At 31.0% G+C, this 14892-nt stretch overlaps 1 protein-coding gene across 1 annotated transcript in view; it reads left to right on the top strand.

Annotated features, from left to right (window-relative positions):
• SI (sucrase-isomaltase) overlaps positions 1-14892 on the top strand; it is a 101743-nt gene that overhangs the window by 24136 nt on the left and 62715 nt on the right. Inside the window, exons 13-17 of the mRNA XM_015131688.3 lie at positions 697-810; positions 6129-6213; positions 6749-6866; positions 8983-9154; positions 13685-13801. Of these exons, the coding sequence (XP_014987174.3) occupies positions 697-810; positions 6129-6213; positions 6749-6866; positions 8983-9154; positions 13685-13801 (606 nt within the window). The remainder of the gene's footprint in view (positions 1-696; positions 811-6128; positions 6214-6748; positions 6867-8982; positions 9155-13684; positions 13802-14892) is intronic.

Raw genomic sequence — 14892 nt, 5'->3', positions numbered from 1 at the left:
ACAGTGTTTAACAGCATGGACTCAGATGTAAGAGTGTTTGGGCTTAAATTGCTGCTGTACCTGTTATTAGTGGTTTGACTTTGAACAACTTACTTAACTTCTCTGCATTACTTCTGTAATCTGCAAAATGACTTTAATTATAGTACCTACCTCATCTGTAAGTGGTAATAAAAATAGTACCTGCTTTCAAAAATTCTAATGAAGATTATATGTTAGTAATTATGAGAGTACTTGAAATAGTGCCCAGTATGTATCATATTCATGTTTATTCATAAAAAATAAACATAAAGACGCTTAAAAAATTTCTTGGAGGCATATGCCTTTGGAAATAAGCTAATGTGCTTTATTTTATGGGATATAAAATATATTATATAGAATATTTATTGTGTATTTATTAAGCTATCCTACAAGGATGCTCAAAAACAAATTTACAGTTAAAATAGCAGCCTTATGTCATGTTCTGATAATTTTTTCTTTCTAAATGCTTCATATTTCACTTTCTTTTTACTGCTCTTCTTTAAATGCGTTTTAAATAGTCATGATATTCTTGTAAATTTAGATAATGTATGAGTCATATATACCGAAAGAAGTAGAATAACTTTAATTTTTTACTATTCTCAACTTCTTTACTTTGAAATTCCATTGATTTATTGTTCTCTTTTTTTATGTATATATGTGAATGATCTATTCTTCTAGGTATGGCCAGGATTAACAGTATACCCTGATTTCACTAATCCAAACTGCATTGATTGGTGGGCAAATGAATGCAGTATTTTCCATCAAGAAGTGCAATATGATGGACTTTGGATTGTAAGTAGCTATTTTAAACCAACAATTTTGGTCAATAACTGTAGAATTATTTATCTGTAAAAATTACTAAGTCAGCAAAATATATTTTTTCTGATGTATTCAACATAAAATTTAAAGCTACTATAATGTTTTTTCCTAGAATATATAGGTATACCCATCATGTGCATAAGTAAGAAAAAAATGCCAATTAAGGTTTTTCTTTTTTAGCAATACACTTTATAGAATAAATTTTACTTCTGTATCCAAGGTTTTGTTCCTTTATGTGTAATAATTTACCCAAAAATTAGTTAATAAAATTTGGTGATAAACCTATTGCTTATCAATTAGCAAAACATTTATTAAAGTTTTTAACAGTCAAGCAACAGCAGCAATATGAGCTGAATAAGCCCCTGTCCTTTAGAGACTTCTCTTTAATAAGCTATGGAACAGAACAAATAAAAATTGGCAATAGGTTAAGTATTACTGTATTTAAAAAAAGCAACAAACAGAATCCTAGTTTGCTCATAAACTTATTAAAGAAAAATACAGTCATGCATGGTGGCTCATGCATGTAATCCCAGCACTTTGGGAGGCTGAGATGAGCAGATCATTTGAGGTCATGAGTTCGAGACCAACCTGACCAACATGCTGAAACCCCGTCTTTACTAAAAATACAAAAATTAACCGGGCTTGGGGGCACATGCTTGTAATCCCAGCTACACTGGAGACTGAGGCAGAAGGATCGCTTGAACTCGGGAGCTGGAGGTTGCAGTGATCCGAGATGGTGCCACTGCATTCCACCCTGGGCAACAAGAGTGAAACTCTGTCTCAAAAAAGAAAAAAAAAATACAAGTGTTTAAGAGTTTCTTTAATGAAGCTGTATATCTGTAGTTATTGAAGGCCTGCTGCTAGGCATGGAAACTAAATTACAACTGAGTATAATTTTGAAAAAATACATAATGGACACACTAGTGATGGCTATATTTTCTTTGGTGTTTTAGGTTCACACCATCTCTATTTTCCTTAGGTGCTCATTATTGATTCAGTCGTTATTCTAATTATTCCCTTATTTATTAAATCAATCAATCATTTAGTTAGCAAATATTTATTTTGCACCATATGTCTATCAGACATGTTGTTGGGACTACAAAGATGGAAAAATTATGTTTTCTGCTGACAATATGGATTTGGGTAAAGGGTTAGCATAATTTTCAGAACTCCTATGATGACAGTGACAAAAAGAAGATGAAAAGGCTTCAGTTATTTAACATAAAATCACTGATATCACACCACTAATAACCAGCAATTGGTAGAAATAAAAAAAATACTGTTATCTTGAGCTTTATTTTAAGTTCTAGTTCTTGTATTATTTAACTGATACTGAAAGTTTCTTAAGTCTTTTATTTTTTTCCTAGTTAGGAGCCACTTTGATTACAGCAAAGTTACAAGTATAAATAATACTGTAGGAATCGTGAGACAGAGCCTGATTGTGTTATAGAAAGACAGAATATTGCATTTCTTGCATTCATTGAAAACTGAAATTCCTGATTGACCTCCAAAGTGTGGGAGAGAAGGTTATCTGAGAAAGGCAGAGTATTTCCAACACTGATACAGAAGCATTTTAACTAAGCCTTAAACACACAAACAAAAAAACACAACATAAAAAGCAGTGCAATTTCAAATATCAATGAACTTCAGTGAACTAATACATATCATGGATAAACAGTGGATATTTTACTTCTAGCTATTAGTTAAATACTTGCCATATCACACTGCTAAGCAGTTTATCTAATTATTTCACTTTCTTTGGATTATTGTTTCTGATCCAGCTAAAACAAGTTGTTATTCAACTGATAAAGTTTTAAATTTATGTCAAGTATAAAAATAGTTTTATAATTTACTAGATTTGTAGTTTAGTTCCATGCTAATATTTGTGAATTTTAAGTTTAAATATTAAAATCACTTTGGGAAACGATGTGAGCTTAATTGTCATTGAAATATGTTTTTGTGTATAAAATATAATAAATTTGAATTCTCTTTTTTATGAGAGATAATTCCCTAATAGTTGAGAAACAAAAGCCTACTGTACTTAGTATACTTAAGACCAAAGCTATGATTTCAAAACAAAAGTGTTAGTCAATATTTTAAAAATTAAAATATCATTTCCATTTTTTGAATACATACACATGTTTTGATATCATGTTGTTATTTTGGTTCTATTCTTAAAAATCTAATAAGAAAAATTATTCAATGAAAAAACTGAATAATTTAATGCATAGTATTTGGAAACATAAATTTTATTAAGAAGATATGTCCAAATAATTTTATATATCCAAATAGCTAGAAGCGTATTTGGTTATATTCTTTCTACATTTCATGTAATTCTTATAAAAATGAAATTCTTTTACAATTTTTTTTTTAAAAAACAGGGCTATATTTATCTAGATTTAGTTTAAATGTGAGTATAAAATGCCATCAGAATACTATCACAATTTTCAAGCAATTTTAAAGAAGCTTGAGGTACATTCTCAGAAACAAAGTTGGCAATTTTTTTTTTTTTTTTTTGAGACTCAGTCTTGCTCTGTCACCCAGGCTGTAGTACAGTGGCACTATCTTGGCTCACTACAACGTCCGTCCCCTAGGTTCAAAAGATTCTCCCTGCCTCAGCCTCCCGAGGAGCTGGTATTACAGGTGCACTTCACCACGCCCGGCTAATTTTTGTATTTTTAGTAGAGACAAGGTTTTACCATGTTGGCCAGGCTGGTAGGTAACGCCTCAGCCTCAAAAAAAAGTTTTTAATAGACTTAACATGATTTGAATGACACCTACATAACTTTAGATGTGCTTATTAATATCAGTCTACTGAGGCTTTTGCCTCATGACTACAATGTTCCAAATCTACTTGTTGTAATATTAAAAATGTTAATTTAATGCACTGGTATCTAATACTAAATAACTATAGTTTCACTTAAATCATTTGGATATGTTACAGAATTAAAGTGCTTTTATAATTTTCAAAATGCCACTTAAAAATACACTACAATAGATAAATTCTTTTGAATATGTGTAGTATGTTTAATTTAATACAGTCTTGCTATATAGACATACTTTAGACATATTTAAGGAAGGTTACTAAAATATTAAATGGCATGTTTTATGTAAAATATGGTTAAAATTATGAAAAAATGTTATTTTTTTTGACTCAGTAGGCTAAAAATATATATTATTGGTTCAAAAAACTATTTCCCCTTTTATTGTGAGTTGGCAAAATAATCACATTCTGATTCAATCATGTAAAAATGGTCGTAAAATAAAACTTTTAAATATTTTTGTCAATTATTTTCAGTAAAACCAATTAATTTTTTTTCTAAAAAAATTTGTTCATCATTAAATTACATAATAATGTTTACTTTCAGTGATGAAAGATTTTGTGAAATTTATGGCAAATTTACACATATGTAGCTCAAATAGAAATGATATTAATATCATAGTTGAGTGTTTTGCCCTTGTAATTCCTCAACTATACTATATACCCGGATGTTAAAATTGTTTAGAAAAAGACTCTTAAAATTTAAAATAATGCAGCTCACTATTCCCAAATTATACATTTCAGCAGCAATTTTTTAAAACTTGAATTTTATTGATGGAATCATGAAGAAAAATGTAGTTTACCTACATTTATTTGCTGTATATACCATTATTAATTTCTACTGGACATAGGAAACAAAATTGAATATAACATTCCAGACAATTTCAAAAAAATAACTAAATGTAGCTTTAGGTATTTTGTACTTCGGAATAACTATATTAATTTCTCTCATTTCTGCTTACTCTGAAAACATTTGGGAAGTGGAAATATATACCATTTAAATCTGTCATGATAACAAATCTATTGTTTTTTCCCTTGAGCACTATTAATTTATCATTTCAATTCCATGTATCAAATTTCCTTAGCTTCTTTTTATATCCACAGTCTAGACACTTTTATGAGAATATTTTGAGAATAACAGAATTGAATAATCATATTGAGTGGGCTTCGGTCAGAATAACTCGATATTTAGGGAAGCTTTTGCAAACTAAATCAGTCTAGTTGTAGTTATAATTTTATGAAAGAAATGTCTAACTATAATACAAATGATTCACCATTACATTTTAAAAATTATTTTATTAGTGTCTTTAAGTGACACCATCAGTCTCAGATCTTTTCTAATCTGTTGATAAATATTATCTATTTGGGGAGTCTCAGAAAGCAGTATAAAAGATAGGTTTAACGATTGCAAAGTTAATATAGGAGTGTTAAGGTTAAAGGGAGGATTGAAAGCTGAAATAAGAGGGGAAGGATTCAAAAAGGTGAAAAGCAGTGAGTCTTAAAATATGGGCATGATGTAGATGGGGAAAAGGAAATGTAATTAACAAAATCTACTTTTTCTGAGTGAAGTAAAATTACCAGAGAGACAAGGATGTGACTGAATGTGATGCCTTTATATGAAAGGAGACAATTTACTATAGAGATGTGAAAAACAAGGCTTATAGAAGTCCTCGACACAGTTTGCAGAGAAGAAAGACAAAACACGTATTTCTTGAGTATATGTTTGGTAATATATGATTTTATAAAATTTATTTTTTTTAGTGCAAAGACTTAACTGGTTTATGGTCACACAGCTAGTAGGTAGTGGGACAAGATTGGGGCCTGTGTTAAAATGGCTAGAAAATCCATGAACATAATATCCCACCACTATTTCTTCAAGAGCTGTTTAGGTCTTGGTTCTCAGAGTGTGATCATGCTGACCTAGGTTTCCCTGAGTGTTTCAGAGATTCTGTGAGGCCATAACTATTTCAATTAAAACACTAAAGTCTATTTGCCTTTTTAAAACTTTCATTCTTTTATGAGTGTATAGGAGCTGTTGGTAGGCAAATTTTGCCTCTAGCAATGTGCTTAGCACATCATAGAAACTAGATAAAGGTTAAATGAAACAAAATACATTGAATCAATGGATATGCAAAGAATGTGTATAATAATGGACTCATAATGAGAAGACTAACAGCTATTTGGAAATGACTTAATACTTATAAGTAATATCATATATATATATATATAAAATCAAAACTAGATACATGAACTACATTTTGATTGTTTAAAATCTCTCTATCCCATCTAAGATACTTATCTGATACAGGCATTCTGTTTATTTTTAGGTTGTTAGCTTATATTTATCTTCTAGGAATTAATGAGCATTATGGTTATCTTATATAAAACATTTTCAAAGAACTAGAGAGTTTCTGCTAATAGGATTTATAATTATGTAAAATCTGTGGTTCTTCATTTTGTATCCATTCAGGACATGAATGAAGTTTCCAGCTTTATTCAAGGTTCAGCAAAAGGATGCAATGCCAATAAATTGAATTATCCACCTTTTACTCCTGGTAAAATTTATTTGGTTATCTAATTACTGTTTTAATTTAGAATAATTTTCTGTTTTGCTGGTAATTTCTAGCATATATTTCTAAATTACAATTTTTGGTATAGTTTTAAAACCATAAAATCAACTTGTTTATTTTTTCTTCAGCCAAATATTCTCTGCCTAAGATTGCATTAAAATAGACTAATCTATTATAAGGCTTTAAAATGGGTCCATAAATATATGATGTACAATATAGTTGGGTGTAGGTATATTTCTATATTGTTAAAGGCTATTTTGTTATTGAAGTTAGAAAACAGAGTATTTACCAATGTAAATATAAATCTAATAGTTAATCCAAGTTTAGCAAGAGTGAAAGATGAGGACCTAATTGGAACGTAGTTTAGGTTTAACTGAATTGTCCTTTTTCATCATTTTCGACCAAATATGGAATTTCATAGCACAAATGAAATGGGATATAACATTTATGATGGAAAATATATATTATAATGTTTATAATGGAAAAATATAAGAAATGTTTCTTATGTATTTTCTCAAAGATATTCTTGACAAACTCATGTATTCCAAAACAATTTGCATGGATGCTGTGCAGAACTGGGGGAAACAGTATGATGTTCATAGCCTCTATGGATACAGCATGGCTATAGCTACAGAGCAGTAAGTGAAATTGCATTCAAATAATTCTTTCATATTTATTTTTTTAAAGTTTTTGATAATTTATCAATGTATTAATAGGAAATAGTAAAGTTAAGAAAAAGAAAGATAATATTTTATGCCTGCTGAAAAGTTACGGCATTCATAATATCAGTTCTTTTACTAATATTCGTGAATTTGGGACTCATTTATTAAGAATGACGTGGTCGGCTGGGTGCGGGGGCTCACGCCTGTAACCCCAGCACATTGGGAGGCCGAGGCAGGCAGAGCACCTGAAGTCAGAAGTTTTAGAACAGTCTGGCCAACATGGTGAAACCCCATCTCTATTAAAAATACAAATCTACCTGGGAGAGGTGGCGGGCTCCTGTAATCCCAGTTACTTGGGAGACTGAGGCAGAAGAATAGTTTGAACCTGGGAGGCGGAGGTTGCAGCGAGCCGAAATCGTGCCACTACACTGCAGCCTGGGCGACAGAGCTACACTCAGTCTCAAAAAAAAAAAAAAAAAAAAAAAAAAAAAAAAAAAAAAAAAAAATTGACTATTTATATGTATTTTTTATATATATATATATATATTTTTTTTTTTTTAACTGAGACCCTTTATTTTAACTCCTAGATTTAAATTATCCTTTTATCCTTCAAAATTTTACCGTTTCTGAATATAACTGTGTTTTAAGCTTGAATCTCACAACTGACCTGGGAAAATATTGCCCCAGGAACAGGTCTTTAACTATTTTTCAAAAAGAATGATTTTAATTAAAACATAGTTTTCTAATTAATATCCTTCTAAGTAATATTCTAGTACATTTTTTATAAAATATGATATTAAACAAAAGAAGAAAACAATAATATGTTCATTATCTGCTAATTTTCAAGCATCATTTATGGTCCTGTGATATTATAGTCAATAAACCCAATACTGTTTTCAATATACTTAAACGATTTTCTCATAATTAAACAGTTATGATTGAGTGTTTATTCAAATTTATATTTTTCTGGTCCTAAGTCATACTGATACTCAAACTCTTGAACACTGTCTTCATGGTGTTAATTTACTTTGTAAACTCAATAGAGTATTACATGTAGCGGTGTTTAACTTAATATATCCTAGGAAAGAAAAAATAGGCTATGTTTCAATATAATAAAGATTATAACATGGAAAAGCACTTGAGAATATAGTTACCCATTTCCTAATTGCTTCCAATTATGAAAACATTATAAATAATAGTTGTGTAACATGAGTGATGCTTGTAGTTGTGGACAGTGGTTAACTTCTAGAAACAAACAAACAAACAAAACCCTCTTAAATACTTTTTATCCCTACCTTGTCTGCTAATATTTGAAGATGTAGAAATGAATATATAATTGGAGTCACCACACTACAAAAAGTGTATTGGGTTCAAGTTCAGGTATAATATTTTCTATTTATAAGGGAATTCAATTAGTTTAAATCATATATTTCAAAAACAAATGCTGAGTGGATACCAAATGCACATGTTTATTTAATTAATTTGGTAAAGGATGATTGGAGTCATTCAAAATTTAGTGATTTCTAAAAGTTCCCTTTCACTATATTTTACCAGAATATATTTAAATAAGTAAATATTAGTAGTGACATACAAAATTGATATGTAATTTTGACATAATTATTATAAATATTATGACATAATGCATTAGTCCATTTTCATGCCACTGATAAGGCATACCTGAGACTGGGCAATTTACAAAAGATTTACTGGACTTACAGTTCCACATGGTTGGGGGGCCTCACAATCATGGCGGAAGACAAGGAGGATCAAGTAACATCTTATGTGGATGGCAGCAGGCAAAGAGAGAGTTTGTGCAGGGAAGTTCCCATTTCTTTAAAACCATCAGATCTCATGGGACTCATTAACTATCACAAGAACAGTGCAGGAAAGACCTGCCCCCATAATGCAATCACCTCCCATCAGGTTTCTCCCACAACATGTGGGAATTGTGGAAGTTACAATTCAAGATGAGATTTGGGTGGGGACACAGCCAAACTATATCACATGGCTTGGAATTATGAAATTTTATAATCTAAATGCCAACTTTATTTTTAAAAATAATTTTTATTAATTAATTTGGTTTTATTTTTAGAGCTGTACAAAAAGTTTTCCCTAATAAGAGAGGCTTCATTCTTACCCGCTCAACATTTGCTGGATCTGGAAGACATGCTGCACATTGGTTAGGAGACAATACTGCTTCATGGGAACAAATGGAATGGTCTATAACTGGAATGCTGGAGTTCAGTTTGTTTGGAATGCCTTTGGTAAGACAGTTGCATACAGTATTCCTCATAAAAGCAACAATTATGTTAATTTTTAATGTAATCTTAATGAATTTTAGTAAAATGATCAAAAGGTATGTTACAGAAATAATTCAGCTTTTTATTTTTATTGAGTTTATGAAGAAAATAAGAATACAGATGGCATCTATAATTTTCATACCATTAAAGTGAGAATGTAGTACTAATAAAATTCAGTGAAATCAGGATAATTGAGGAAAACAAATATAAATATAAACGCAGCATAGAAAAGCTTATATAAAAGATATAAAGAAAAAAATAAGGTGGTGAAGAAAAGTTCAAATATATTGGTTATAAAAATAAATGTCAGAAGTCTAAGTGTATTTAAAATACTAGATTACCAGTTTAGATTTTAAAAGATAATCTTTTGTTTAGAATATAAAACATAAGAACAGAAAAAAATGTTTAAAATTTCAAAAGTGGAGAAAATGTGTACTAGGAATTGCGAACATAAAATATCTGAGAAGTTAAACTCTATCAAACAAAAAAAAAGTAGTATCCAATGTTGATATTCAAGACTAAAGAGAGACACTACATAACAAAAATAAGGTAGAAAGTATTATAAAACTGTAGTGATTTGTTTTTGTTCACATGCACAAATAAAACAAACACCAAAAACCCAATCAATAAAAGTAACACCCCCCACACACACAATCTTGTGTTTGAAAATTGAAAAATAGGCTGGACAAGGTGGCTCACTTCTATAATCCAGCACTTTGGGAAGTCGAGGTAGGTGGATTACTTGAGGTCAGGAGTTTGAGACCAGCCTGGCAAACATGGTGAAACCCTGTCTCTACCCAAAATACAAAAAGCTGGGCATGATGGCAGGCACCTGTAGTCCTAGCTACTGAGGAAACTGAGGCAGGAGAACCGTTTGAACCTGGGAGGTGGAGGTTGCACAGAGCCAAGATTGGGACTCACATTTTTGAGACCCTGTCTGAAAAAATAATTGAAAAACGTATTATCAAATTCATTCATGAGTCAAAGATAAACTGAATAGAATTAAACAAACAAACAAAAAAACCTTAGAAAATTAACTTTTAACAATTTTACTTATTAAATCTTGGGAAATTTCAGCTGCTAGTATTTAAAGAAAAACCTACTGATTTAAATACTTAAAAAGAAAGACACGCTTAACAATTAGTGAAGTGCATGAATTTAAAAAGTGGAAAAAGAAAAACAATAAACCTAAAGAAAGATATAAGTAATTAAGCTGAGAGAAAAAATTAATGCAATGTAAGCAAAATCTCTAGAGGAAAAATTTTAAAATACAAAGGCAGTTCTTCAAAACTTTTAATAAAATAGACTAATTTATAGCATATTTGTTAAAAAGGAAGGAAAAACAGGCAATATTCAAATGTATTTTAGTATAAGGTGTCATTTATTATAACAACCAATTAATAAACCATAACCAACAGTCAATATTAAAACTAAATGTAGGACTTTTTGAGAAAATGTAAGTGATAGCTAAGTAAATTAAATATATACCCTGTTCAATAATAAGAAGACTCAATATATTAGGAATAGGCATTCTCTACAAAATGTTATCAAAGTTTTGTGGAATTCCAATTTAAACAATAAAAGGGATTTTGGGAAACATAAAAGGTGACTCTAAACTTCATATGGAAAACAATACATTTTAAAGAAGTAGAGAAAAAGAATGAGGATTAGTTCTAACCAGATAAAGCTACAATTATTAACACAAAGATACCGGACTGTGAATATGCAAATAGATTAACACGGCAATATAAGACACAGGCCCATGCATATATAATTTGTTAAATGACAGCACTGAAGGAAAATATCAACTATTTACATGGACTATTGACTCAGTATTTAAGAAACAATATACACCCCAATCAGACGTAGATTTGGTCTTTTCAAAAGAAGACATTCATACAGCCAACAGACACATGAAAAATGCTCATCATCACTGGCCATCAGAGAAATGCAAATCAAAACCACAATGAGATACCATCTCACACCAGTTAGAATGGCAATCATTAAAAAGTCAGGAAACAACAGGTGCTGGAGAGGATGTGGAGAAATAGGAATACTTTTACACTGTTGGTGGGATTGTAAACTAGTTCAACCATTATGGAAAACAGTATGGTGATTCCTCAAGGATCTAGAACTAGATGTACCATATGACCCAGCCATCCCATTACTGGGTATATACCCAAAGGATTATAAATCATGCTGCTATAAAGACACATGCACACGTATGTTTATTGCGGCACTATTCACAATAGCAAAGACTTGGAATCAACCCAAATGTCCATCAGTGACAGACTGGATTAAGAAAATGTGGCACATATACACCATGGAATACTATGCAGCCACAAAAAGGATGAGTTTGTGTCCTTGTAGGGACATGGATGCAGCTGGAAACCATCATTCTTAGCAAACTATCACAAGAACAGAAAACCAAACACCGCATGTTCTCACTCATAAGTGGGAACTGAACAATGAGATCACTTGGAGTCGGGAAGGGGAACATCACACACTGGGACTTATCATGGGGAGGAGGGGAGGGGGGAGGGATTGCATTGGGAGTTATACCTGATGTAAATGACGAGTTGATGGGTGCTGACGAGTTGATGGGTGCAGCACACCAACATGGCACAAGTATACATATGTAACAAACCTGCACGTTATGCACATGTACCCTAGAACTTAAAGTATAATTTAAAAAAAAAGGAAGAAACAATATAAAATGTGTCAATTTCTCACATCGTGCACAATAAACAGTTCCAGATAGATTTAGGGACCTATGTGTGTAAAATAAACTTTATCCATTTCAGAAGAAAATATAGAAAGATAAATTTATGACATCAGGTTAGAGAAATAATTACTTAAGCAGAATACAAGGCGAACAAATCTTATGGGAAACACGTATAAATTTGACTACAGCAAAATGAAAACTTCTGTTCCTCAAAAGACCATTTGAAAAGTTAAAAATTAAAGCAACTCACCAGGAAATGTTATTTTCAATTCACATTGTTGATAAATGATATTCAGTTTGAAGTGCCTACCTTAAATCTATAAAAATTAAGAACAATAGAAAAGAAGTAAAAGATACAAACAGGCAATTCTACAGAAAGAGGAATCTATCGGGACCCAATAAAAATATGAAAAAGTTCTCAACTTCCCTGTAATCAGAGAAATGCAAGTAAAAACCATGATGAGATATATTTTATGAAGAAAGATGATAAAAATTTGTCTGAAAAATATCAAGAATTGGGAAGAAAATGAATAAGGGGAACCTTCATGTGCTATTATAGTGCTTGCAAATGGTTACAAACAGTTCTGATTATACAATGCACATTATAAATAAAAAAGAAAAATAATCCTGTGTATGTACACCATAGAGTAAGAACACATTTTTTACATATTCACAAGGATATCTATACAGGGTGAGTACCCCCTATCCAAAATATGTGGGACCAGAAAGTTTTCAGATTTCAGGTATTTTCAGATAATTTAGTGTTTACATATATGCAACAAAATGTCTTAAAGGAGCAAATTTATGTTTCGTATACACCTTACACACATAGTGTGAAGGTAATTTTATATGATTTTGTTGAGGAAACAGTTTTGACTGCAACCTGTCATTTGAGGTCAGGTATGGAACTTTCCACTTCTGGCATTATGTTGGCACTCAAAATGTTTTTTTTTTTTTTTTGAAGCATTTCAGATTTTGAATTTCTGGATTAGGAATGTTCAGCCTATATATAAATTTCACAGAAGAATTTTTATACTCATGAGTTCCCATACATTGGAGAACTAGAGCAACATTAATACAACTGAATCTCACACAAAAAGGAAATTTCATTACAATGCATACAATATGTCATTTATACAGTTAAGAAAGCATGCAAAACAATGCTATATAGTGTTTATAGATACATATATACTTACACGGAAAAAATAAAGAAATATTTGTAAATGGTAAACACTAAATTCAGGATAATATTTTCTGGAGAGTCCTTGAATAAGGATAATGCGGTCTTATATGGGTACACATTGTGCAAAGCAGCACAATTTTATTTGGAATAATTAATTTCAAAGCTCAACATGAACACATGGTCACAGTTTGTTATTATTTTATTCCTACAGTTACATATTATACTATAAATAGGAAAAATCAGATCGAAGAAGGTTAGTTTGGGATTAAGAAGCAACATATTTTAATACAATAATTTCATCTTTTACAATGAATTAATGAGAACATCAAAATAGAAAATGAGTAAAATGTAAATACAAAAGGCAAAGAAAATGCATAAAGGGACAATGAAGGAAACTTGTAAAATAATGCAACTAGAGACAAGGATGGAGCAAAAGTGGAAAATAAATTAGTTTAAGGAAGTGCATATAAAAGGAGTAAAGCAAATTGTAAATAATGCACATTAATCAGTTGAGGCATACAGTGTGATGCTCTAGCCAAATTTGAGAATCTTAATATTATAAATAGTAAATATATTTGTTATTTAGGTTGGAGCAGATATCTGTGGATTTGTGGCTGAAACCACGGAAGAGCTTTGCAGAAGATGGATGCAACTTGGGGCATTTTATCCATTTTCCAGAAACCATAATGCTGATGGATATGAAGTAAGTGCCTCTTGTTCTCCATGTTGTGAAATAAAACACAACCATAGTTTTTATTAATCTCCTTAAATTAAATCTATACAGCATATGGTCTGAAAGATTGCAGCATAATTTATAAAGGATTGTTAGAAGTCCCTTTCTCAAGTCCTATACATATTTTGTATATTCTTACATTTAAAAAAAAAGGGTTAAATAAGGAAATCATGAAATGAAATGTAGTCACAGCACAAATATCTTAGTTGAGACTAACGCATGCACTGTACGAATGTATTAGATTACCAGTATTTTAAATTAGAGCCAAAGCTTTTAGAGTATGAATTCTTGGATTCTAACAATGTAAGTTCCAGATAACTTTTATATGAAGAAAAGTTATAATATACTGTAATGGATTTCGAGTTTTTGTTTAATTCATATGAAACAAGAATTTAAAGATACCCACAAAACAATTACAGTCCAGTGTCTTTCAATAATAAATAGAACTGTAATGAATACATAGGGACAAAAACAAAACTAACACTTTTACAACACAGTTTTGGACTGGTAGGAGCAGAAGTGCAAGACAGTACAAAGCTAGTCTACCAGCCCTGAGAACTCAGAATACTGTTGGCTCATCATGATAAGCATGTTTTTCAGAGAGAATAATAAAATTCAGTTAAACTATTACGTCAATTAAGTACATATTGGTTAAGAAACCATTCAATGTTTACACACTGGTTGCATACAGGGCTTATATTGTGTTTGAGAAGAGACACAACTACTGAGCTCAGCCTGGAGAGAGGTATGATCAAAAAGAATTAAAAGGTACAAATTGGAGATTAGTTTCTTCTTAATACACCTAAATGATATTTTCAGGAAATGTGCATCCATGGGAGATTTTGATAGAAATTGCATGACACTCCATGTTCATAGAAATTGCATGACACTCCATGTTCATTTGTGTTCTCCAAAATGCTGATGATAAGACAGAAATAAATTTTGAAATTTATTGGTGAAATAATGTGAATGACAAAGAAAGTGAGCATGAGAAAGTGGGGAGAGCCTGCAGACCACGGTTCAGGTCTGAACTTGATGAAGGGGAAGGGAAGGTGGTTTGG

Source organism: Macaca mulatta, chromosome 2, assembly GCF_049350105.2.
Source record: "Macaca mulatta isolate MMU2019108-1 chromosome 2, T2T-MMU8v2.0, whole genome shotgun sequence".
Classification (NCBI taxonomy): domain Eukaryota; kingdom Metazoa; phylum Chordata; class Mammalia; order Primates; family Cercopithecidae; genus Macaca; species Macaca mulatta.
This window is presented reverse-complemented; position numbering and strand designations above follow the sequence as displayed.